The sequence below is a fragment of the Salvelinus sp. IW2-2015 genome, linkage group LG3 (assembly GCF_002910315.2).
Source record: "Salvelinus sp. IW2-2015 linkage group LG3, ASM291031v2, whole genome shotgun sequence".
In the NCBI taxonomy this organism is placed as follows: Eukaryota; Metazoa; Chordata; class Actinopteri; order Salmoniformes; family Salmonidae; genus Salvelinus; species Salvelinus sp. IW2-2015.
The window spans coordinates 22,136,632-22,163,716 of NC_036840.1; the positions used below are offsets into that span (position 1 = coordinate 22,136,632).

Here is a 27,085-nt window from a genome sequence, read left to right on the forward strand (position 1 = left end):
AAGCGCATGGGTTTAACCAGTGGTTGGATTCGATTATGCTTAGCCGCTGGCCACCGGGAAAAGACCCGTCACGTCATCGGGCGAAAGCGGGGAGGGAGGAGCGCAATTCTGAAATCGAACAGTAATCTGTGGCGCTCGGCCATTTTGTCAACAAGGTAGCATGGTGCAGTCCAGACAGAACAATTTTCCATTAAATAAATGTTTGAATTTTCTAACTAGTTTTCATTCATCACATTTTTATTGTGATTATACACTAATGGTTCGTCTGTTATTTTAATGTAATAGATGTATCATGGGATGACACAGAGACCTCTGGCTGTGAGCAAGACAGTGAGCCAGACCTGCCAGGAGATGTCATCGAGCCCCTCCCAACTGCATCAAGCACCAGATATGCTGTTCCAAAAGGACCCAATGGTAGGCCAGGCCTATACTTTAAACTACATATTTTAGTCAGCAGCTGTTAGTATCTAATCTTGTGGATCCCTTAATTATACCTTTCCTATTAACTGCCACTCACAATAATGCGTAGCGAGGTCATCGAGAGTCTGATGACTCTCACAACAAGGGTAAGAAGAAATAGCAAATCATGACCCTCTCAAAGAGAAAAAGATGAATGCATGTGGCAATGCTAAGTACACAAGCCACCAAATCTAGAACAACGTTTTTGAGGGCTTAGCTGAGATGGTGCAACGTGAAATAATAAGAGAAGTAAAAGAAAATGAAGTTTTTAGTGTAATTGCAGATGAAACCAAAGATTTAAAGAAAAAATAACAAATGTCTTTAGTTGTGAGGTACTGTTACAACAGTGCCATCCATGAAAGCTTTTTACACTTTCAGTCAGCTGAAAGCTTAGATGCAGCAGGTCTCACAAAAATGATAATTGATTGCCTTGAAAAACATGGTCTGGACTACAAATAATATTGTGGGGCAAGGCTATGATGGTGCATCCGTCCGTCATGAGCGGAAAGCATTTTGGTRTGTCTGCATGGATTAAAAACAGTGCAATATTAGCATTTTATGTGCACTGTAATGCACATTGTTTGAATTTGGTTCTTGTCGATGCTGTAAAATCAGTGCCTGAGGTAGTTAACTTTTTTGCTCTCCTGCAGAAGCTTTATAACTTTGTATCTGGCTCGTACGTTCATCTCAAGTGGCTTGCGGTTCAGAAAGAGCTGTATCCACAGCAGCAGCCCAGGGAACTACAGAGACTTACGGATGTAAGGTGGGCATGCAGATACATGGCATGCTGTAATCTGAGGGACAGGCTTCCAGCAGTTCTGAGAGTGCTACAGGATATCACACTTGAAAATAGTGGTGATAGATCAGTGGAGGCAAGGGGCCTTCTTTCTCAGATAGATTTACATTTCATAGGGCTTTTGGTTACCTTTTGTAAAGTGCTTGGTGATGCCAAATGTCTTTCTGACATGCTCCAATCAAGCTCTCTTGACCTAGCATGGGCTGTGGATCTAGTAGGTGCCTTGACAGACACATTACAGGACTACAGAAGTGAGGGTTACTTTGGAGAACTTTGGAACGAGTTTGAAGAGATTGCAGAGCACTGCAAAATAAGTGTACAAACAGTGTGTAAAAGACAGCCTAAAACAAGTTTAGGATTTCACGACTCATTGATGATGAGCACTGTAGGACAGAAAAATAGTGACCAAAGTGATGTTGAGAGCTTCCAAAGAGCTATCTTTTTTCAGGTGCTTGACAGTCTCACAGCTGAGATGCAAAGGCATTTTTCAAAGAAGAATTGTGAGATAATGCAAGGGGTCCAGTCTCTCAACCCTAAGAGTACAACATTCTTGAATTAGGAGCCTCTATTTGCCTTTGCTCAGACCTTTGAGTCAGATTTAGAGGACCTCAAACATGAGGTTCATCAAACCAAGCGGCCTCTTGATAGGAGAGAGAAAAGTGGAAGGGACAGACCGTCTACTCTCCTTGACTTTGTTGTGTATCTAGAACCTTATAAAGAGGTCTTCCATGACCTATTTTGACTTTGTAAGATTTTTGTTGCTACACCAGTCAGCAGGGCTTCTTGCGAGAGAAGCTTCTCAGATTTAAAACTGATTAAAACCCACCTTAGGACAACAATGGTTGATGACAGGTTAAGTCACCTCGGAGTTCTCAGTGTTGAGTCAAGACGGGCACGCTCCCTCAACATGGATGAGGTTGTGAAACATTTTGCCAGTTCTCACCAGAACCGCAGAATTGTGCTGTTTTAAATCTACCTAGGATAATTTGGCACTTAGGTGGTCCCTCTGGTCATGATTAAAACCTGCACTGGCTAGTACACTGACATTCTAAAATGATAAATCCAAAGGGTATCTGTCATGGCCGTTAAAGGAAGAAGAGGACCAAGGTGCAGCGTGGTAAGCGTACGTACTTTTAATAGTAGATGTCGCCGACAAAACAATACACAATACAGAAACAAACTGTGAAGCTTAAGGCTATGTGCCATCAAACAAAGTTAACTCCCCACAAAGACAGGTGGAAAAAAGGGCTACCTAAGTATGGTTCTCAATCAGAGACAACAATAGACAGCTGCCTCTGATTAAGAACCACACCCGGCCAAACACAAAGAAATAGAAAACATAGAAATAAAGAAACTAGAATGCCCACCCTAGTCACACCCTGGCCTAACCAAAATAGAGAATAAAAGCCTCTCTATGGCATGACACAACGCCCCCCCAAAGGTGCGTACTCCGGCCGCAAAACCTGACTCTAAAGGGGAAGGTCCGGGTGGCTTCCTTTACGGCGGCGGCTCTGGTGCGGGACGTAGACCCCCCTCCACCTCTGGCTCCCCCCACTTTGGTGGCGCCTCTGGTGCAGGGACCCTCGCCACCGAACCCGGACTGGGCACCCTCGTTGCGGGCCCCGGACTGGGCACCCTCGTTGCGGGCCCCGGACTGGAGGCCGTCACTGGTGGCTCCGGACTGGGGATCGTCGCTGGAAGCTCCGGACTGGAGGCCGTCGCTGGAGGCTCCGGACTCACACGTGTTTTGTTTGCTTGGGCCCAAAACACACCAGGGACAGCATCCAGGAACCCTGCAGTGTGTCAGCTGCGCCCTGCTGTCTTCCACGGGGACGCTTGCAGGAATGCTTGCCGTTTTTCCGGTGTGGAGGTCCCCCTCGAAATCGTTATCTCCACAATCTCTGGTTCTGGGGGTTCTTCCAGAGATGATGACATTGAAGGGGACGACAATGGGGATATGGAGGACTCTCTTTTCGAAAAGCCAACTTCACTGACACAAATTCAGGGCCCCCCTTCCCCCTCTGGGGAGGGTGAGTGTGGCGGTGACAATGAGGAGATGGAAGAGTTTTTCGACCTCTCCTTGGGACAATCATCCACTCTTCCAGCTTCCCTTTGCTCTGACTTTCCGGGGCTTGTTGAGGGAGCTGCCAGACGCCTCGGAACCCCCCTCCTCTCCTGACCCCCGGCCAGAGATCATGACATGATGGTGGGTGGGCCTTGGGCTCAACGGCGGAAAGTGGCGGAACCTATGGCTCCCGCCATACCTCGCTGGACAAGTATGCAAGGTGTATGGGTGTTTTCTGTTAAGAGAATGTTTTTGTTAAAAGCATGAATAGCACTAAGTAAGCAAAAGCACTATGTGTAATCCTGGGATTGAGTGTACTTATTGGTATAATTCTATAATGTCCTATAGTTATCTGTACTTAATCCTATAATGACCCGTAGTAATATTATAGTCCAATAATAGCATGTAGCAATCTTAAAATTGCCTGTAGTAATCTACTTATTCTTTTTGGGAAATAATGAACTAGAGGGGGGGAGAAACCTTGCCTAGAGGAAAGAACTTAGATTTGGAAACAATGGTGGAGTAAAGCCGAGGGGATATGGTTATTAGCATAAAGTGGAGGGACTATAAAACTTGTATAAGCATGAAACTGTATAAAAGGAGTGGGCTGAGACTGAATCCGGCAGTTGCTCCATGGACCAACTCTGCTTGTTACTTTGTAATAAAGTCTATTTGAATTCCGAGGCTCCGGTATCTGAGAGATATTATTGAACCAATATTTACACAACAGGTGCTCATGGGACGAAGGGCAAGGGCACCGGCAAAATCATATTTGCCCTTTACCACAGTGGATGGATGGCAAGAACCCATCACTAGTGGTATCCCTCGGCTGGAGAAGACGCTGGCTGCCCACTTCGTTCCAGGTTGCAGCCAATGGAATGCAAAGGTGCCTTCTCTGCCCCCTTCAAAGACCGCTTCACTGCGCAACTGGCAGACACGAGCTATACCCTCGGCTGGCAAGCTGTGGCAGCAGCTAACAACGTCACGTTGCTTACTGTGGCCCTGTCCCGAAAGTCAACCTGTCAGACATCCTTCTCCAAGGCCGAAGTCGAGGAGGTGTCACATCTGTCTGGCGACGTGCTCCACCTTAACCAGACATTGGCTGTGTGCTCGGTACGAGTTATGGCCATCTCTGTAGTTACACAGAGGCACCTTAGGCTTTCTTAGACAGCCATCAAAGAAGCTGACATAACGCTCCTACTGAATGCTCCCATCTCTGATGACAGCATTTTGGGAGTCACCGTCGTTGGAGGCTACGGAGAGCTTTTAGAAGATGGAGGAAGATATGTGACAGCTGTCTTAGCACCTTCCTCTAGCCAGAGCTGTAGCTGCCCACCGAGACTCGGCTCCCCACGCCTCCACCTCATCGCGGGCCCAACCTGGAGCGGTGGCACGTCGTCGTCATACCTGTGAAAACCTCTACTCCTACTCCGGCGCCACCAGCCGCCTCTACGGCCAAGCCCACAGTCAASTCATAGCTGGTTGCGGGCCCTACATGGCAGAATGCGCCTCAAAGTTCCTACAACAGGAGACGCCGAGACGCGGGAGAGTGTGTCAGGGACTCAGTGACCAACTGTTCTGTCGTTATGCCTCCTCTCTACACGCTCTCCCCCTCTGTTGAAGGGAGGAGAGACGTGTTTGTTTATTGGTTGTCAAATAAAGATTTTCGTATTCTTGACAAAGTCACAAAATAAGCTATCTTCCATAATCGTCAGACAACCTCCAAAGTAGCTCCCTCCTCTCTCTATTACGGTGGGTCCTTCGCGTCCTCGACCCCTCCCTTCCTGTACTATAAGTGCTGGAGCTGGTCGTACCACCTCTTTAAGGAATACCTAGGATAGGATAAAGTAATCCTTCTAACCCCCCCCCCTTAGAGTTAGATGCACTATTGTAAAGTGGTTGTTCCACTGGACATCATAAGGTGAATGCACCAACTTGTAAGTCGCTCTGGATAAGAGCGTCTGCTAAATGACTTAAATGTAAATGTAAATGTCGTCTTATGCGCACATACKTGCGGTCAGCAATGATTACCCTTTCAGGTATAGTAAAACAGCGTTCGCATTAAATTTCAGTAATTTAGCAGACGCTCTTATCCAGAGCAATTAGGGTTCAGTGCCTTGCTCAAGGGCACGTCGGGCTGAGTTTTCATCCAGTCGGCTCGGGGATTTGAACCAGTGATCTTTCTGTTACTGGCACAACGCTCTTAACCAGTATGCTACCTGCCTATACCACATACTTGCATATGCTCTCTTGTGTCATATGCTCTACGGCCCCTGCACTACAGGTTCGAACCATGCCAAGTAAGGGCATGGGGCCTACACACATTGTGTTTGCGGCAGGCTCAAACGCTGGGGTTACAAATGTAACCATCGCGGCAATGCCTCCGGTTCACACAGAGTGTAACATACTTTCCTCTCCCTTTCAAGGGGGGCCCCCTTGGGCGGACAGGGCCATAGAGGACTAAAGACGTTTTGGACTGAATGCTCTTSGACTTTGCACTCAGAGCATTATTGGGGATGGCATCGAAGCTGTTCTCTGCCCACCTGGTTAGACTGGAAGTTGAGGCGGGGTGGAAGTTGAGATCTCCTGCTCTTCTCTCGTTGACGGCACGCCACATTCCAGGCCACCTCAATGTGGGGGCAGACCTCATATCCCGTGGACGCCCTCTAGATGACGAGTGGCGCCTACACCCTGACATTGTCCTCCAGCTATGGGAACTTTTCGCACATTGCCCCTTCTGGTTCTCTCTTTGGGCCCAGGATAAACCGCCACTGGGATTGGATGCGTTTGCTCATCACTCATGACCGAGGGTTCTCCTGTACGCTTTCCCCCAATAATGGGGGGGCCTTGCGGTCGGAGGCCGAGCAGTTGCCATACCAGGAATTGATGCAACCCGTCAGGATGCTCTCGATGGTGCAGCTGTAAAACCTTTTGAGGATCTGAGGACCCAAATACTTGGGATTGCGAGGTTTTATTGCAGAACAGTTGCAGGGGGTGTTGAATGGTAGTGTTATGTCTTCTCAGACCGTTTGTCTGGAGTAGGATTAGATAGGGTAAATAGTGGAATGGGGTGATGTTGTTTTTGATTTTTTTTAGGGCTAATAGTTGGCAGGGTATTTTTCCTTTTCCCCAATTTTATAGTACCGTATCACAAATCATTTAATGTATGTAGGTAGGCTGTGAATGGCCTCACAATCCAGTAGAGTAGGTGGTGGTGTATGCACCTTAAAATTGGACGCGATCCGTCAACAATCCCAAAGAAGCCAAATTGAGCTCAGTACCGCATCGCCTTGCGCCTCTCAAATTTTGTACAAATGCGGAGGGCTCCATATAGCTCCGCATTGACATGATTGGTTGACGGTAGGTGAGGGCGGGAGGTCCTGTATAAACGCAAACTGACTTCTTTAACAACTTGCTTCACAACAGCTCTGCGCTGCTCAGCGAAGCACAAGAAGTATGAATGTCCTGACATCTGCAGAGGCAGTATCACCATAACACTTACAAAAAAAGATTGCAGTTTTGAAACTGCAGTAAAAGTCCAGTAACTGCAGTCGACTGTGGTATTTTGGACGCAGTAATTGCAGTTATACTCCATTGACTGAAATCTTTTTTTCGTAAGGGAAATGCTGCAAGGCCCATGCAGGTGACAGATTGACCATACAGCGCCTTGTATGGAGCTCAATTTGGCCTCTGCAGGCCTCTGGAGGCTCCACAATTGTGTCACACCATCCATACAGCGCCTCTGACCACATTTCTCGGATCAAGCATAAATTGCCTCTTACTTCACATTGGCATGTCAATTTGGCAATGAATCAGGATTGTGTTTTTCTTATTTAAATACTGCGACCTAGTGGTTGTAATTTGGAAACTCRTGGATAATATTATTCCTCCTACAACAAACTACATTACCCAGAATTCTCCAACTGCTTTTTCCTGTTTCCCCATCGTTCTTTGCGAGATTTGTCAGGTTTTCGTGTCTGTTGTTTCTGTTGGGTCCCATTGCTCAGTAGAATTTCAACATGGCTTCCGACGGACCGCCGGGGACTGAACCCATGCCTTCCGACTTGGGGAGCTCTGTAGCGGCCCTGAATACATGGAGCAATCCGGAGCTTCAAGCCAAGCTAGGCGAGCTAGGCGCACCCAACATGGGTATGATTAGAAGCCGATGAGCAGCAAGCTTTGAATTGAATGAATTGTGTAGCAGTAGCTAGCCGCTAACATGCTATCCATACATATGTACTTCCGCGGCAAAGTTAGCTAGCAGGCCCTCATGGAAGTAATGGAGAGTGCAAACTAACGTTATCATAACTCGCTCGCTATCTACACAAACAATACATATTAGCTACAAGTTCATGTTTAACACCTCTACGCATAGTATTTTACTTAACGTTAGTGAGTCATCATGGTTGATAGCTAACAGCTAATCTTAACTTGCTGTTTTGGTTGGGTGTTTGTTTGATAAAAGGCGCTGCATGGTCAATCTGTTTGCATTGGCTGTACAGCATTTAAAGCCAATTTATGCTTGATCCAAGGCGCCTTAAGGATAGTGTGACGCAATAGCGAAGCCTCCAGAGGCATGCAGAGCTCAGTATTGCATTGCCCCTCTCAAAATTTGTAATGATGTGGATGGCTCAATATAGGTCCGGCATTGACATGATTTGTTGAGGGTAGGTGAGGGCGGGAGGTCCTGTATAAACACAAACTCACTTCCCTGACAACTTTCTTCACAACAGCTCTGCACTGCTCAGCGAAGTGCCTAGACGTATGAGTTCCCTGACTTCTGTAAAGGCTGTATCACTGTAAATGCTGCACGGCCAATGCAAATATCGGATTGACCATGCAGCAGCGCAGAGCTGTTGTGAAGGAAGTTGTCAATGTTTGTGTTTATACAATACCTACGGTCAACCAATCAGGTCAATTCAGAGCTATATTGAGCCCGCCGCATATTTACAAAATTTGGTCTCCTGAGGCTACGCATTTGCGTCTCATCATCCATTCGGCACCCCCGACCACAGCCGCGGGAAGAAGGGCTGCTAAGGTACAGCACCCCCTGAAAAAACGGAATAAAAAAAATATAAAACGGGTAGAAATATATTCTTCCACAAAAGTATTACACTGGGCCTTTAATAGTCCTATATTATAGGACCGATATAGCCATCTGCAGCACTGGTGGAAATGTCCTCCCTCTAAGAATTTTTTTTGCAGCACCCCCAAACCTTCCAACCACATTTTCGGATCAAGGATAAATGATCTAATAGCAAGTCATGCATGCTCCGATGCTTTCCACAAAGTGGCTGATTTAACTACATAGCAATATAAATGAACCTTTCACTCCATCCATTTGTAATGAAATCGTTGTTGTTGTCCCAGCTGTATTGTTCATTGTTGGTTTACAGTTGTCTTTTCCTCCTTCCTTAGGCCCCAGAGAGGAGATGCTGGACAGGCTCAAGGGATACATGATGCAGGTCAGTGTGTGCGATTGAGGGGGAGAGTGTATTGCGTCTTATGCGTTTATCTGATCCATTTATCTTTGTGTGCATCTGTGTTTTTCCACTCAGACTGGAATGATGCTCAACAAGCCCAACCAAGGGGGTGATGACAAACCTATGACCCCGCAGGCCAACCGACCCTATAAGGTTTTTAGACAGTCCAATCTAATTCCTCTCATTCTTACATTTCATCACTGTGATTATTTAGCCATACACTCTGCAGCGTGTCATCAATCTGTCATGAACAGGACCAGGAGTTCTACCTTTACCATGTGACCTGACCAGTAAAAACTAAGGGGAGTTTTCCTGGTTAGGTCACATGGTGCCGGAAGAACTACTTACCCAAATCAAAAACAACCTTAGCAACAACCACCCTTCCCTCCTCCTCTACCTTTGTCCCCCAGATGCCAGGCATCCCCCCCATGCCCCCGATGCCCATGCCGCCCATGCCACCTGGTATGGGTATGCTCCAGGCGATGAGCATGATGGCGGGTGGACCCCCTCCACCAGGGATGCATATGGGAATGGAGCCTCCAGGCATGCCCCCCGGCCTCTCCCAGGAGGACCAGCTGAAGATGGTGCAGCAGAGGGCCGCCATGATGATGCAGCATGAGGAGAGGGCCAAGCAGCAGGTAAGACCAAACCACCGGAGAGGGTTTTCTCTAGGCCCCTGAGTTTTACCTGGCTAGGAAATACACTAGGCCCTAGTTGTAAGGTAGTCTGTCTTCTCTTGCGATGGGAAGGAAGCAGTGGCTGTAGAGGGGTTCTGGTATGATGTTCAGTTGGTGATGAATAGTTTTAAAAGTTGACATTTTGTGTGTGTGTTCAGGGGGATTCCCGTGCTATGGAAGAGCACATGAAGGAGCAGGAGCTTCTGGAGCAGCAGAAGAGGGTGAGGACTGGAGGCTGTTCATGTCTTTCTCCCATCTAAATGATTTTGTTGTAATTTATTAATAGTTTTGTTTCACAACCAATCACATAGTAATGGTACAGTCCCTTTACTTGCTTGAAATATATCACATCTTCTAATTCTTGCTCTTCCCTACCGCTTTTCCCTTCATCCATCTCTCTTCTCCCTTCTCGCTCTTCTTTCCTTCCTTCCCTCCCTCCTCTCTTCCTTCCCTGTTTTTTTACTTCCCTCCTCCTCATATCTCCTCTGTCAGGCGGCAGTGATGATGGAGCATGAGAGGCAGCAAGAGCTCGCTAAGATGCAGCATGGAGGACCAGGGCCCAGGATGTCTGACMCGGGGCCACGGCCCCCTGGCATGATGCCCCCCATGATGAGAGGTCAGTATTGCACACCGCTAGAGAACGACTGGTAATTGGTCGGGACGATATTAGCCCTTAGTTATCGGCTATCGGTCCTTGAGTATCGGCATAGCCGATTTTCCCCTTTATAGCACGTTAACACACTTGCCTCTCGTGTGAAACTCCTGCAATCCGGCTCCACTGCTAATTAGTTAGCCTGTCCTTGAGGAWCCTCTGGGCTGCTTGCTAGCTACCCACTCTAGGCCTTTCATGCTGCATATACATTTTGCACACTTTAATAATGCCACACGGAATGTAGACATTTCTAAGGTGATAATTGATTAACTGTTAGGCAAGACAATGTCCATACAGGCTGCAGCACTTACAAAGCAACCAGGGGTTTCCTGTAGAAGAAAATAAATTGATTGCGATATAATGCTTTTTATTCATTGATGGTGTGCTCCAACTTCAAAGTCAAATATACTTCATAGGTTAATAAATCCTCAAGCTGCTTGGAAATTAAGTGTTTCTGTTTTTACCCACGCAAAAGACTCAAGGTCCTTCAGATAAGTGTACCCCGGCTGGGCAAAATTGGCGACGGTCGTGTTGATTATCTCTGTGTTCAGTGTGCCCACCGAGGGTATTCTCTCTCAAAAACAGTAAAGACTGCCTCAAGATCTCGCTTTTTCGAGGAGAAAGTAACGAGGCTGATGCACATCGCAAGCTGCTCCGAGGAGTTGGACAGTTTCGACTTCCCAACAGCAGCGGCTCACTTTGAGCACGTCAAGGTCCACCGCAAACGCAAATAAATTAGAGGCAAATTGTGTTCGTCAGGCCCAGTCCTAACAGTTCTGCTGCCGCCCTAGGCAAGATCAACATATCCTGCCCTTGTGTCATGTATAGTATACAGATTTGGAATGGATTGAGAGAGGAGAGTAATTATGTGTAGGCTTATCATATGAAATTGGTGCATTTCATTTGAGCTTATTCAGTAGCTCTTGGAAACGAAACATCGTTGCCAAATATTCACATCGGAGAGTTGCAATCATTAGTCGGCCGACGGCATATAGTAGGAAACAGAGTTGTTTATCAATAAGCCACGTATATCACACATGACAGAGTCACGACCCCACGATAGTTCAAATTATAACATAACATTTCTTAACATCCAGTAGAAGTGTAAAAAGAGATATAATTTTAGTTATGGTAACCGGTGCTTTCAWAAATGCATGGCGCGGGCCTTGTTTTACAGGACCATTGTAAAATAAGCTTTCTCTCCATGAGCCAGCCTTAACGAATGTTGTTTATTTACATRTCGGATTTGATTGTCCAATATCAGTTTGTTAATTTCTTCATTTTATGGCCTCCTAGAGTGGCCTCTTTGGCATCGGGAGTGGGGCGGGCTAGCCCTGGTGTTCATAGACTGCCATGCTGTGTTATTTATTAGGCCTAATTAAAATGCTCAGGCCTGGATTGTATTTTAAAACAGCTGTGTTTTGTTATTTATTAATAACAAATATTCATACAAATAGTCTGTAGGACAGGTCGTTCGCAAGTTATATTATACACATTATTATATTTWGAAGTTTTRTTACWGTGTAGGCGGCTTGTTCTTCTAGGCGTAATGTTTTTTAAAAATGTATATATATTCATTTATGATTTACAGCAGGGAGGAAGACGCAATGGGCAATGTTTTGCTGTTCAATAAAACCTGTCATGTTGGTATAAGAACATCGTTCTACTTTGTTATATTACCTTTACAGGCACATTTATATTCTGTTAAGATGAATTACAATCATCTAAATGTGATTTTGATCGCCGTGGGTGGACACCCTAATGCTTTACTGTTCAGGTAAATTACAATCTTTCCGGTCACACTGTCCGGCGGCAAATTTTTACGAAAACCCTGAAAGCAACATACCAGTAGCTAGCTAGGTAAACAACATTCAGCACAGAGCTAACTTTTGCTAGCTAATCAAATCAAATTKTATTAGTCACATGCGCCGAATACAACAGGTGTAGTAGACCTTAGTGAAATGCTTACTTACAAGCCCCTAACCAACAGTKCAGTTTCAACAACAAAAATATGGCTAAGAATAAGAGATAAAAGTAACAAGTAATTAAAGAGCAGCATTAAAAAATAACAATATATAAAGGGGGGTGCCGGTCATTTGAGGTATAAAGTTATTAAAGTGACTATGCCATAGATGACAACAGAGAAGTGGCAGTGGGGGGGGGGATATTTTGGGTAGCCATTTGACTAGATGTTCGGGAATCTTATGGCTTGGGGGTAGAAGCCTCTTGGGCCTAGACTTGGTGCTCTGGTACCGCTTGCCGTGCGTTAGCAGAGAGAACAGTCTATGACTTGGATGGCTGGAGTCTTTGACCATTTCTAKGGCCTTCCTCTGACACCGCCTGGTATAGAGGTCCTGGATGGCAGGAAGCTTGGCCCCAGTGATGTACTGGGCCGTTCGCACTACCCTCTGTAGTGCCATGTGGTCGGAGGCCGAGCAGTTGCCATACCAGGCAGTGATGCAACCAGTCAGGATGCTCTCGATGGTGCAGCTGTAGAACCTTTTGAGGATCTGAGGAMCCATGCCAAATCTTTTCAGTCTCCTGAGGGGGAATAGGTTTTGTCGTGCCCGCTTCACGACTGTCTTGGTGTGCTTGGACCATGTTAGTTTGTTGATGATGTGGACACCAAGGAACTTGAAGCTCTCCACCTGCTCCACTGCAGCCCCGTCGATGAGAGTGGGATGCTAGCTAACGTCAATTCACTACACTAACTTTATTTGTGTTTGCTAATATGCAAACCCTAACGCAAGGTATGCTAACTTTAAAGCTGTGTTTGTGCTGAGTGATTAACAAAAATGAAAGTTATTTTTCAGTTTAAAAAAACGAATTGCGTCGTCAGTTCAATTATTTGAATTCCATTTAGTTCTTTTTTTCTTCTGTGAGCTCAATGCGCGCATTGCACAGTTTCTCTAGAGATAAATCATATCCAGCCTGAACTGTGTGATGTAGTTGAGTTGTAGTTTCCAATAGGACAATATTCTACATAGCCTATGGCATAAAATGTGGTAATTAACTACAATGATCATAATCCATTGCACATCTCTATTGAACAAAAATATAAACGCATCATTCAACAAGTTCAGTGATTTTACAGTTACAGTTCATATGAGAAAATCAGTCAATTGAAATAAATACATTTGGCCCTAATCTATGGATTTCACCTGCCTGGGAATACAGATATGCATCACAGTGGGCCTCAGGATCTCGTCACGATATTTTTGTGCATTCAAATTGCCATCAATAAAATGCAATTGTGTTCATTGTCCATAGTTTATGCCTGCCCATACCATAACCCCACCATCACCATAGGGCACTCTGTTCACAACATTAACATCAGAAAACCGCTCGCCCACACAACGCCATACAAGTGGTCTGCGGTTGTGAGGCCAGTTGCACGTACTGCGAAATTCTCTAAAACAACGTTGGTTGAATGCTGTTGCCAGAGAATTGAATGTTAATTTCTCTACCATAAGCCGCCACGGCTTATGGTAGAGAAATTAACATTCAATTCTCTGGCAACAGCTCTGGTGGACATTCCTGCAGTCAGCATGCCAATTGTACGCTCCCGCAACTTGAGACATCTGTGGCATTGTGTTTGTGTAACAAACTGCACATTTTAGAGTGGCATTTAATGTCCCCAGCACAAGGTTATCATGCTGTTTAGTCATCTTCTTGATATACCACACCTGTCAGGTGGATGAATTATCTTGCCAAAGAAGAAATGCTCACTGACAGGGATGTCAAATTTCTGTTATGTTTTATTTCAGCTCATGAAACATGGGACCAACACTTTAAATGTTGTGTTTATATTTTTGTTCAGTGTTTATATTTTTGTTCAGTGTACTTGACCGGTCTGTTTATTTTTCACGCCTGCTACAGAAGAGACAAGAATGCATGATCGTGAAGGAATAATATAGAGAGCAGCGGTTGCTTTGCGTKGTATCTCTAACTGAAAATACATGATCAAAGTWATTGATAGTTGGTATTCAGCAGTCATAAAAGTATGCCTTATTTACTTTGAAGAACTACAAAAKAGTGATTTTGTCAGACCGCATAGGCAACAGCTGATGATGACTTGGAATGAAATAATAGTAATCAATRAAACAAATGTAATATACACAACTGAAATATTTTATTAAAATACATGTAATAAATGATTCAGTGGTGTTGCAGCATTCAACCAAAATAATCTAAACCGAGATTATTTTTAGTAATTCAACCGAAACTTTACCGACCTCAAAAGGCACTAATTGTTCAGCACTACCAAAAATGTTGTTAATTCACTCAGTTAGCTAAATGACTTGTCTTTCCCTTGCTGAGCTGACCTGCGCGCCACTCTGGCGCTCCACATCCTTTCCAAGGAGCCAGACAAGTAGCCTAAGAAGGAAAATTGATTATTTAGGCTATATTATTAGCCTATTTCAAGGCGATGGCCTACAAATTAATAAATTGTGAAGYATTTACGAGTRCGACACATTASGCTGGCAGGAACATTACGYGTTCAGCATTTAAACATTTAATTGTATTAAATCACCATAGTTTATAAATTGCGCATGTAGGCCATGACTTAAATAACAATGAAWTTAAAAATGCCTTATTAGGCTCCTCATCTTAGTAATTAACCTTGATTTTGCACCTGTGTTCTTTTTCAGTTTATTTATGAAAATATTTAGTGAACTCCATGACAGTGCCTGTGAATAATCTTTTATAAACACAAGTTTGGCCAGAGTCTTTGGCTTCAGGCTCATGTGATGGTGCCTGGAGAGTAGGCCAGTAGTGGAGAATACCCTCTCCGCGATTGCAGAGCCACGGGATGCTAAACACCCTTCGGTCCACTCTTGCCAGTCTGGGCAGGGATGATGAGTTTTTCTTTATGTAGGCGTAAAGGTTTTTAGGAAAAATAACCCTATCAAAAGAGAGCCTCTTGAAAGATTTATTATGTTAGGCCTATTGAGCCAAAATCAATGATAGCCTATTGTATAGATAATAGAACGAACATGAAGGAAACTTTTAAGAGATCAGATTTTTTGTTTRTGAATACTTAAATACAATGGCACACTTAGCTAGCTACCCATCTCGTTCCTTTCTGTTAGCATGTGCATGTAATACATCATCATGCTTTCGGGGTCTTTTCAGATTCCACAATGATTCTTTCGTTTTGGACACTACATCACCGTACTCCCTCTCTTGCTCTTGGTCCTCATCTTTGTGAGTCACCTTGATTTTGCACCTGTGTTTTTTTTTCAGTTTCTTTATGAAAATATTTAGCAAACTCCATGACYGTAGCTGAAAGCAAGGGGCTATAGCAGCACACAAGTAGACTACAAATGCATGTCCTGATCTCGTGAAATAAGTGGTACTGGAGCGGGCAAGAAGGCCGTTGCTCCAGCCTTTGGGAAACTCGCTCTCCGCTCCAGTCAAATTCGGCAAGCTCCTCTCTAGGTTCTGCTCACATACTTTGGTTACATGACACAGGAGTGGTGTCATGTCTCTTTAAGAGACAACACATTTATTTTTTATTAAAAAGACAAAGGGCTACTTCTATAAAAAAAAATGTGTTGATCAGTAGGCCTAACGTGGTCTCAAATGAAAGGGCAACAGATTGTCTTCTGTTGCCCCATAGACTATTGAAACAGGCCCAAAAGAGTCAATAAATCAATCCATGAAGACAGTCCTCTTAAATATGAATTCACCTGTATTGTGAGTAGGCCTATGCAATCTTGCTTCACCCAGTTTATCAAGAAATGTACCATTATGTTAAGTAGTTATATTGTTAAAAACAAAGTCAAATTGATTGTATGCTTGTATWACTGATTTGTTGAAGCCATATATGGCTTTCTATGGGAACATTTATTATTAAAATGTTCAAATGTAATTATATGTATGATCGCCATAAAATATTGGCCATTTTTCAATTTTTCTCCATAGCGGCCCTTCAAAACCCATATCGGTCGTTTCCTACAGAAAATTATAACAAGCGTTTCTTATTGGACAGATAGTCCCTCCCTGTTTCTGTCCATTTTCTTCTGTTTCGCGCTTACATAACACGACGGCGGTACATCAACATTGTTGGTGTAAATCAAAATGTGGGTCTTGTTGTGTTGTAGGTATGAACCCACCCCCTCCTGGAATAAATACTGGTGGAATGAACCCACCCCCTCCTGGTATGTCCATGATGCATACCCAGAGACACAGAGTTCCCCCACCGCCAGGAGAGGACGCCAGAGAGGTACGACTCAACGTCAAACTAATAGACATTTTCCTTGTAAATATTGTTTGTCGTAGTCTACTTTGTGCTCTTAAACGTAAGGGGCGAATACTTAACACCCATGTAAATTGAACGGGATGCTTGCAACTTAAGTTTTCATTTAGCGAGTTATCTCGGGTAAGAATTCAGCTGCTATAGAAGTGCTCGGTGTAAGATTTAGAAGAAATTGATTTGCGATATGTTTAGGATCAGGAAATCTAGTGTGCGTGTGTTTTAACAGGTGTGGCAGGGAGAGGAGGTGGGCATTGGCCCTAAGATCCCCCAGGCCCTGGAGAAGATTCTACAGCTAAAGGAGATCAGACAGGAGCAGCTAAGCACCGCCCCCGCAGGTCAGAACAGGGAACTACACACTGGAGTTGGATTATGCATAAATCCTTAAACAAATGGCAAAATCATGACTTAAACAAATAAAGTAAGCTAACTCTATTTAGAAAATATATTTCTCGAATGCTCCTTCATATCTTTCAGTAAGTTAACATCAACCAAACCTCTAACTCTGATGGTATCTTTCTATTCTAAGTACTGCAGTCCTAGTTCTTGTTATCTGGCTTCAGAGCCTTGTAGGAGCTTGAACTGGTCAGTGAATGTTCTGTGTTTTCTATCCTGTTCCAGAAGAAGAAGAAGAGGAGGAGGAGAGCCAGGAGATGGAGATGCACAACTCCTCCGCCCCCGTCCTGTCTGAGACGGAAGAGGATGACGGTTCTCTCTCCAAGAAAGACGTGAGTATTGTTCTCATTCACAACTTCTCGCCTGCGGTCTGTGGGTGAATCTCAATTGTATTTTCTTGATTCCTCGCGTCCTCTCATTGCCTCCTTTTCAAAAGGCAACAGAGGGGAAGAACCTTGGCGCTTCTCCAATGCGAATTCAGAAGGATGCGACTCAGCGGGGAATTTAACTCACAACCGTAGAATTTTAGGGCGGACACTCTAACCACAAGGCCACTGAGTTGGTGTGCGGATTAAGAAATGGTGCCATTTCCTGACATTTTCTCTCTTCCCTTCTCAGAAAAACCGCAAGCGCAGGAACCGCAAGAAGAAGAACAAGAAGAGGCGTGTGCAGGAAAAGAGGGAGCAGGCGGTGGAGAAGAWAGAGGAGGATGGAGGGAAGGAGACAGAGCAAGAGGTGGAGATCGAGTACGTCACTGARGAACCGGAGATCTACGATCCTAACTTCATCTTCTTCAAGAGGATCTTTGAGGCCTTCAAGGTGAGAGCCTGCTCCTTTTTGATMATTTGTTTAATTAACAAATGATCAGTCAAAACATCCTACAGATTTGTCCACAATCTTCTTGACCTTATTATTTACCGTTTTGATGACCACTTATGAAATAAAATATATTGGTGTTCAATTTGGATATTGGTTTTCTGTTTGAGTGTTTAGTAAATTTCTTCACTTAACTGGCTTTGTCTCCGTCCCTCTCACTGTTTTTTTCCCCCATCCCTCAGCTGACTGACGATGTGAAGAAAGAGAAAGAGAAGGAGCCGGAGAAAAAGGAGGCTCCTACCATGTTTAAGAAGAAGGGGTTCGAGGAGGAGACAAAAGACAGCGATGACAGTGATGATGTTAGTATTCATCTATCCTATGTTTTCTTCATTCCTTTGCTTGGATGAAGAAGACAAATTCTCGAGCAGGACTGTTCAGTGTCTCAATTATCTAGCCTACTGCCCTAAGTAGTGCACTTTCAGGGAGAAAGTTAGAGGATTGGGACATGGGGATAGTGTCTTCCTGTGCATTGTTGTCAATGTTGTCCATGTTGTCAATTACTCCTTCTTTGGGACTGTTGACCATGGAAGTCCTCTTTACTCCTCTTTCTCCATCTCTTGATCTCTCTCCATCTCTCTCTCTCTCTCTCTCTCTCTCTCTGTGTACAGGAGATCAGAACAGATGTTCCCAAGCTGTCTAAGAAGAAGCTGAGAAGGATGAACAGACTGACTGTGGCTGAACTCAAACAGGTAAACCACTTTCTTATTACATAGTCGTTATATAAGATCTAGCTGGTGTCATTAATGCTGTGTATCATTAATGTTATTAAGTGCTGACTATATATACATATATATATATTATATACAATATATATATATACATATATATATATCAATTTATGACACCACACACACACACACACACACAACACACACACACAGTACCAGTCAAAGGTTTGGACATACCTACTCATTCAAGGTTTTTTCTTTATTTTTACAGTTTAATAGTGAAGATATCAAAAACTATGAAATAACACATGGAATCATGTAGTAACCAAAAAAGTGTTAAACAAATCAAAATATATTTTATATTTGAGATTCTTCAAAGTAGCCAGCCTTTGCCTTGATGACAGCTTTGCACACTCTTGGCATTCTCTCAACCAGCTTCATGAGGTAGTCACCTGGAATGCATTTTAATTAGCAGGTGTGCCTTGTTAAAAGTTATTTGTGGATTTTCTTTCCTTCCATCTTAATGCATTTGTTCAATCAGTTGTTGTGACAAGGTAGGGTTTTATAGCAGAAGATAGCCCTATTTGGTAAAATACCAAGTCCATATTATGGCAAGAACAGTTCAAATAAGCAAAGAGAAACGACAGTCCATCATTACTTTAAGACATGAAGGTAATTCAATCCGGAAAATTTCAAGAACTTCCGKAGTCGCCTCTTCACTGTTAACGTTTTACTATTTAATGAAGCTGCCAATTGAGGACTTGTGAGGCGTCTGTTTCTTAAACAGTTTCTTAAACTAGACACTCTAATGTACCTGTCCTGACAGGTGTGGCATATCAAGAAGCTGATTAAACAGCATGRTCATTACAAAGGTGCACCTTGTGCTGGGACAATAACAGCACTCTAAAATGTGCAGTTTTGTCACACAACWCAATGCCACAGATATCACAAGATTTGAGGGAGCATGCAATTGGCATGCTGACTGCAGGAATGTCCAMCAAAGCTGTTGTCAGATAATTTATTGTTCATTTCTCTTCCATAAGCCGCCTCCAACGTCGTTTTAGATCATATTGAAGTACGTCCAACCGGCCTCACAACCGCAGACCATTTTTTTGGCGGTCGGCAACCAGCTTTTATTTAAAACAATTTTTTTAACCTTTATTTAACTAGGCTTGGGGATTYGAACTTGCAACCTTTCGGTTACTAGTCCAACGCCTAGTGGTTAGAGCGTTGGACTAGTAACCGAAAGGTTGCAAGATCGAATCCTCGAGCTGACAAGGTAAAAATCTGTCGTTCTGCCCCTGAACAAGGCAGTTAACCCACTGTTCCTAGCCGTCATTGAAAATAAGAATTTGTYCTTAACTGACTTGCCTAGTTAAATAAAGGTTAAATAAAAAATGTAAAATAAAAGTTGGTTGCCGACCGCCATATAAAGTCCGAAGAAGACTGAAGGATGAGAGATTACTAGAATCTTACTAGGTTTACCCTTTTCTCTGTGGATTGTTGGAGTAGAGGACCTTGTGCATTTCAGGTGAAATAACAACCCAATGTTTATATMCCAGGACAAATTAGCTACAACTGCAAGCTAGCTACTGCAAGCTAGCTAAATGGCCATGAATTTTKWATGCGTTTCGACCTGTCCCCAAATGTATATAGTTGGTTCAGAGTTAGTTTTGATATTTCAACCTGTGTGTCCTGATCGTGTCTGGTGTGGATGGACAAAATCAACATGCGAGCGATGGCGCATGCGCGTCCCAGGTCTAGTCAGCATGTGACCTCCCAACTTTATTACCTTTCTTTTCCGCTCCCTTCTCTCCTGTCATCCCCCTCCCTCTCTCCTCCTCTCCAGTTGGTGGCGCGTCCTGACGTGGTGGAGATGCACGATGTGACAGCCCAGGAGCCCAAGCTGCTGGTACACCTGAAGGCAACCAGGAACACGGTCCCCGTCCCCCGACACTGGTGCTTCAAGAGGAAGTACCTCCAGGGCAAGAGGGGTATAGAGAAGCCCCCGTTTGAGCTKCCAGAGTTCATCAAGAGGACGGGCATCCAGGAGATGAGAGAGGCTCTGCAGGAGAAGGTGGGTGACTGGTTGGGGTTGAGTGGGTACAGGGGGCCACAAGCTGGTGGCAATATAAGTGGATCCATTTTGGGATGTACTCATGTTTGAATGCTTTCCTCTGAGGTAAACAAGGATCCATCATGACTAGATAGGTGTAAGAATGTGGTTGGGGCATTGCTTTTATCTGTGATTACTTAGTACGGAAGGACCATGTATTTCGGGGATCATCAACTAGATTTTTCTTGCGCGGATGGTCGGGGCCGGAACATAATTACAAATTTGTTGACTGCAAGAAGCACAGATATATAAAATTTGACTAAAACATAATAATTTCAAACCTTGCTTGCATTTGTATATGAAATGACTTAAATGTAAATGTAAATCACGTAAAAAAAAAAAAAAATTCTGCACATCTAGGCATACCTCTTGAGCTGTCTGTATCCTCCTGACTGGTGGTTATTTATTTTTTAAGAAACTAAATCTGAATCTCTGCCAAAATCGGGGTAAAAGATTGAAAGGAATGTGAGTCTTATTCAGTACATTTAGTAATTGCTTGCTTTTCTAAAGTCTACCAACCTTGCCAGCAGGCATGCCAGCTAAGATAATTAGACAAGCTAGCTACTCTAACTTGATTCATAGCCTGAAATGGCTTCTTGGTAACTAATTGAGGTTGAGAGATTGAGAACCTGTCTGGGCTAGCTAAAACCAACTTTATAAAATTGCTAGGTGGCTAGTAGTATTACAGAAAAACAACATCAGGACAAATCTGATGGGGCACGTGCCGCGTTTGATCACACACAGTATATCTCTCTATTATACTTTGGAACAGATTTCCAAAATGAAAATCAATTGGAGCTGAGTTGCTAGTGTTTTTACAGTCCCCCCTAAAAAGTAAAATAAACTCGAGGGGCCAAATAAAATCACCTGCGTGCCAAATTCGGCCCGCGGGCCTCCAGTTGGGGAACCCTGATGTATTTCTATTGTAGTAGGACACAATCTAATATGCATCTGTTTTATCCTGTGTAAACTCTTTAACACTGTTCCCTGTTCACAGGAGGATGCCAAGACCATGAAGACCAAGATGAGGGAGAAGGTTCGTCCCAAGATGGGCAAGATCGACATTGACTACCAGAAGCTCCACGACGCCTTCTTCAAGTGGCAGATGAAGCCTAAACTCTCCATCCATGGAGACCTCTACTACGAGGTAGATATACTACACCAAAAGTATGTGGACACCTGCTTGTCGAACATCTCATTCCAAAATCATGGGCATTAATATGGAGTTGGYCCCCCTTTGCTGCTATAACAGCCTCCACTCTTTTGGGAWGGCTTTCTACTAGATGTTGKAACAYTGCTGCGGGGACTTGCTTCCATTCGGCCAMRAGCATTAGTGAGGTCGGGCACTGATGTWKGGCGATTAGGCCTGGYTCGCAGTCTGCGTACCAATTCATCCCAATGGTGTTTGTCTAGAATGTCATTGTATGCTCTCACGTAAAGATTTCACTTCACTGGAACGAAGGAGCCGAGCCCAARCAATGAAAAACAGCCTCAGACCATTATTCCTCCTCCACCAAACTTTACAGTGGGCRCAGGTAGCATTCCCAAGTTTTATTAGTTTTACATGTATAGACAGGTTGGTTGTTTAGCAACAAAACCGATGCGTGCACAACTATGGGGCAAAACACACAGGGTTGGCYTAGATTGTTGACAACATGTAAACTATGTTCTATGTTTATTGAAAACATAAATACATTTGCACAAAGAGCACTTCTTGTCTCAAATACATCATTACAGTTGTTGGTTAGCTAGCTAGCACATTTTTTCCATATTAGCATTGACATGAAATCAGTCAAAAAACCTCAAAACAAGACATGGTATCAAGAACAAGATGAAATGAGCTTTTATTTATTTATTTCTTTATTATTTATTTAACCTTTATTTAACTAGGTAAGTCAGTTATGAACAAATTCTTATTTACAATGACGGCCTAGCTGAAACGAGTCACTTACGATTCCCCCGCATGGCAGTTTCTTATCATTGTTGGTAGCCATCTGGCCTTCCAGAATCATAACAACTCACGGACTTCTGCACCATTGAAGCATGCGCACYGGGTTTTTTTKTGTGACGTTGTCAGCTAACCCATCTCTTTCGACTATCCGGATATCCCCCAAAAATGTCATGATATTATTTCAAATTCACTTCCCTGGCACATGAATGTTATAAACTTACCACTCGATTTATCATTATCACATACATTTAGGGAATTTATCGCGATATGGCATATTGTCCAYATGGCCCAGCTCTCCTATGTGGTTGATTTTGGGTTTCCTTCAACAGTTCCTTGTTCTTGAACGAAATCCTGGTCGCCAGTGGACTGCTCTGGTAGGTTTCCGTTTMTCCCACTGACCTCTCTCTCTCTTTCAGGGTAAAGAGTTTGAGACGAGGCTGAAGGAGAAGAAACCAGGGGATCTGTCAGATGAACTGCGTATCGCTCTGGGCATGCCAGTTGGACCGGTGAGTAGATCTTCATCCTCGTCACCACCGCTACTTCGTGTTATTGTTATCGCGCCACTAACTTTATTGTTGCTGGACAGCTTTATAGTGATGCTTTGTTTGATTTTAACTAAAATAATTGTATTGATGATCATCGTCTTTTTGAGAGCAGAATGACACTGATACACAATAGTCTTGTCACTAAAATTGCTTCACCATCCCCTCTCTGTGTAGAACTCACACAAGGTGCCCCCGCCCTGGCTGATCGCCATGCAGAGATACGGCCCCCCTCCCTCCTATCCCAACCTCAAGATCCCCGGACTCAACTCGCCCATTCCGGAGGTAAAGCCCGACTTTAACACAGACACACTCTTTAACAATTTACCGACTTGTTACAAAAGTATTAACACTGTATTGAAATGTTGCAGTATCGTGAAGCTCATTACAGACGATTGACTCCCGCTCTCTCCCTCCTCTCAGAGCTGTTCGTTTGGTTACCATGCTGGTGGTTGGGGGAAGCCTCCTGTAGATGAGACAGGCAAGCCTCTGTACGGTGATGTGTTCGGGACTAACGCGGGAGACTTCCAGGTAAGATGCTCCTCATACACGGATGGATACCCTACAATCCTGCCTCATACCCCTAATATCTACCATACACCAAACTTCCCTACACTCACTACCACATATGCCTATATCATACAACCAGTCTGCTTTTAATCTATTGGTGTATTGACTGGTGCCCTGGTGTGTGTGTGTGTGTGTGTGTGTGTCTCTCTCTCTCTGTGTAGGCTAAGGCTGAGGAGGAGGAGGTGGATCGTACGCCGTGGGGAGAGCTGGAGCCTTCAGATGAGGAGTCTTCAGAGGAAGAGGAGGAAGATGAGAGCGACGAGGAGAAACCAGACGAAACCGGCTTCTTCACACCGGCAGACAGGTAGACATTCACATGTTGTTTCCCGGATGTTTTCAACACAACGTGTTGACATTGACTTGAAATGAACCCGTCTCTTTTTATACTGTTGGATCAATTGGATCTTTGATCGCACGGAATGACATGTGCATTTGGTTGACTTGAATACCTTGATCAGTGTTCCAACTCCAACCCTGTGTGTGTTTTGTATATGCCTCTCCCCCAGTGGTCTGATCACACCAGGAGGCTTCTCGTCAGTGCCTGCTGGTATGGAGACTCCAGAGCTCATCGAGCTGAGGAAGAAGAAGATTGAGGAGGCCATGGACGGGTGAGTGTGTGGCGGCCATACTTAAGCTGTGTGTGTATTCTCTATTGTGTGCGTTGTGCTACCTAGGCTGTGAGTGTGTGGGTTTGTATCTTCTCGCRATTTATTTCTGCGGAATTATGTGTAGGAATGAGACTCCTCAGCTGTTCACGGTGCTCCCAGAGAGGAGAACGGGCTCTGGAGGGGCAGCCATGATGGCGTCCACACACATCTACGACGTATCGGGGGTAAGAACCACGTCTGCGTTCATGCAAGTTTTGATACATACTGTACACTAATGCATTGCGTAGTCAACACATCTACATCCATCCTCAGGATCATAGGCACGCACACACACACACTACGACTGCGCCCGAATCAGCACCCGATCTATAGTGAACTACTTTCGGCCAGGTCTCCAAACCATTTGGACGCAGTCGTACCACACACACACACACACACACACACACACACACACACTAGGGAATTAGGGTGCCACTGCCATTTCAGATTGTCTTTTGTTTGAACCCCCCTCTCGCTCTCTCTTTATCCCTCTCCAGGCGATGGCTGGTCGTAAGGCGGGTGGAGGCCAGGAGTCCCAGGGGGTGGAGGTAGCCCTGGCCCCAGAGGAGTTGGAGCTGGACCCAATGGCCATGACACAGAAGTACGAAGAGCACGTCAGGAACCAGGAGGCCCAGGTGGAGAAGGAGGACTTCAGCGACATGGTGGCCGAGCACGCCGCCAAACAGAAGGTGAGAGGTGGCAGCCAACTGCAGGCTAGCGTACTGGAAATCTTATTCTCGGTTTTCGAAATGTATTAGACCACTAGAGCCTGGCTGAGGTTAAGAGTGTTTGTATTACCAGCTTTCAGTTCAACAGGAAGCAAAAACAAATACTAGATGGGAAGACTAGAGGGCCATTTTTATGATCTTTACTAGTATGAGTGATTTCAACACTTAAATCCCTATTACAACTTTAGCTCCAGGAATCCAATGTTTTTCAAATCTACTTTCACAATAACTAATATCGCAAGGTCTCGCTTTTTAAAAATGTTATCTCTATGCTTGTGAATATGGCCATCCTCCTGTAATATCAGTGTTTGAAAGGGGCCGTGCACATGCACAGCTATCTCCCTCCCTCCTTCCGCTCTCCCTCTTATCAGCCCTGTAGAGATAATATGTGTGCGTGCGGGTCGGAACCCCTCCTGCCTCATAACGGCTGTTCTGTACTCATTAGCACAGAGACCTATGTCAACATGTTGTGCCGGGATAGGGGGTTAGCAGAAGGGGGGAAAGTAGTGTTTTCACTGTTGTATGACAATATTGATGACCTATTTTTTTCTCGCACTCTCATTTCTCTTTCTCTCTCTCCCACAGCAAAAGAAGAGGAAGGCCCAGCCCCAAGACACACGAAGTGGTGCCAAGAAATACAAAGAGTTCAAGTTTTAGACCAACAAAATCACACAGGGAGGAAATGGTAAGGGAAGAGAGGACAGGAAGAATGAGACTAACAGGGCTCAGATTTTAAACCATGAGGAACCAGACTGTTTCACTACTACAAAACCATCAATTATCACTGTTTTATTTTCCTTTAAATTACGATGTAAATAAGTATCTGGCGGTGTTGGGGTCAATTCCATTTCAATTCCAGTCAATTCATAAAGTAAACCAAATTCCATTTCCCCAATGTTCCTTATTGAGCGTTGAAGATAATTGGAATTTGATGTTCAGTGTAATTCCTGAATTGAAATGAAATTGACCCCAAGACTGGTGTCCGGTAGAACCAATGCCAGGTCTCCTCCTCCGTATGCAGCATTTGTAAGACCCATCAATTCTATCCTGTGTGACTGTTATTTGTTCATGTAACTGCTTTTCTGTTTTTGTAAATAAACGACTCAATGCCAATCCAATCTATGGGTCCATATGGTTAATATTTTCAGGGTTTACTGTTTTTTCCTGGCCATGTGACCTGTCACCTGATCAGGAAAAGTCCTGTCTCTAGTTAGTGATCGCCAATAACAAGTCAAGACACGGTGCGGAAAAACTCTGGGCCCTACAATGCTATAGTCCTTACTTTAGTGATCTACACCTTTCTGTCAACGTACCTATGGCTATATGAAGTCAAACCTTGCATGTAAAACCATGAGCTGGTCTCATGCTTCGCCGATATACCCCCTGACCAAGTCATAAGGCTCTCTAGAGCCATGGCGCTGACTGACGTACTAACAAGGTGTAGTTCTAAACTCGTCCACCAAGGGCTGACAGAGGACCCAGTGTGACAAAGACACCTGACGTCTGAGAAACTTACCCTCATACGAACCATCCTGATCTCGCGAGCTTGCATTCCGTTTCGCCTAACAGAATGTAAGCTCGCGAGATCAGGACGATGCTAGGAAACACTCACTGTGACCTAAATAACTGCAGTAACCGCATGCTGACTCGATCACTAGTACACACACAGTAACACAATGCCTGTGAGGCCCCTCTGCACCACACTGTCTGGCAGGCTTTCTGCAATACCATTCCAGGATTTGTCAGCCTAGCGTATCGCAGCCTACTACAACCTCTCAGCCACTTTGTATACTAGAATAACTATTCCATGTATTAGGCTTATTAGCCTGTTTAAAAAAAGAGGTGTCAGCTACATAACCATATGATATACACTAATTATCTCTCAAATATGGTTAAACTATTGTGTTAAACCCAGATGAGACAGACCAAATAAGTATTTTACTGTGTGTGATGAGGCTAACATCTTCATGAAAGGCAAAGTGGACTCGAGACATTGCCTATTGTTGTGGAGATGGCATGACATCATTTAACAGCATATGAATGATTTCCCGCCCACACTGGAGAAACCCTGCCATGAATCATCGTGTCGAAGACACCACGTAGTTGGATCACACACAGTGTGAGAGAGATTCAGAAACCGGTAAAGCCACTCACATTAATGAATGAATGTCATCCTAACTGCAAGTACTAGGCTTGGCCA

The 27,085-nt window shown here is 44.3% G+C and overlaps 1 protein-coding gene across 1 annotated transcript; it reads left to right on the plus strand.

Annotated features, from left to right (window-relative positions):
* The first annotated feature begins 7,309 nt into the window (after positions 1 to 7,309).
* sf3b2 (splicing factor 3b, subunit 2) lies at positions 7,310 to 26,003 on the plus strand. Its single transcript, XM_023971398.3, has 22 exons — positions 7,310 to 7,469; positions 8,739 to 8,785; positions 8,879 to 8,956; positions 9,214 to 9,441; positions 9,639 to 9,701; positions 9,973 to 10,096; positions 16,240 to 16,361; positions 16,621 to 16,729; positions 17,013 to 17,119; positions 17,406 to 17,606; positions 17,846 to 17,962; positions 18,272 to 18,352; positions 20,181 to 20,408; positions 21,445 to 21,594; positions 22,815 to 22,904; positions 23,118 to 23,225; positions 23,364 to 23,471; positions 23,672 to 23,814; positions 24,017 to 24,118; positions 24,243 to 24,342; positions 24,655 to 24,846; positions 25,471 to 26,003. Exons 1-22 carry the CDS (start codon positions 7,340 to 7,342, stop codon positions 25,540 to 25,542), a joined length of 2,700 nt encoding a protein of 899 aa, XP_023827166.1. The 5' UTR covers positions 7,310 to 7,339; the 3' UTR covers positions 25,543 to 26,003.
* The last annotated feature ends 1,082 nt before the right edge of the window (positions 26,004 to 27,085 follow it).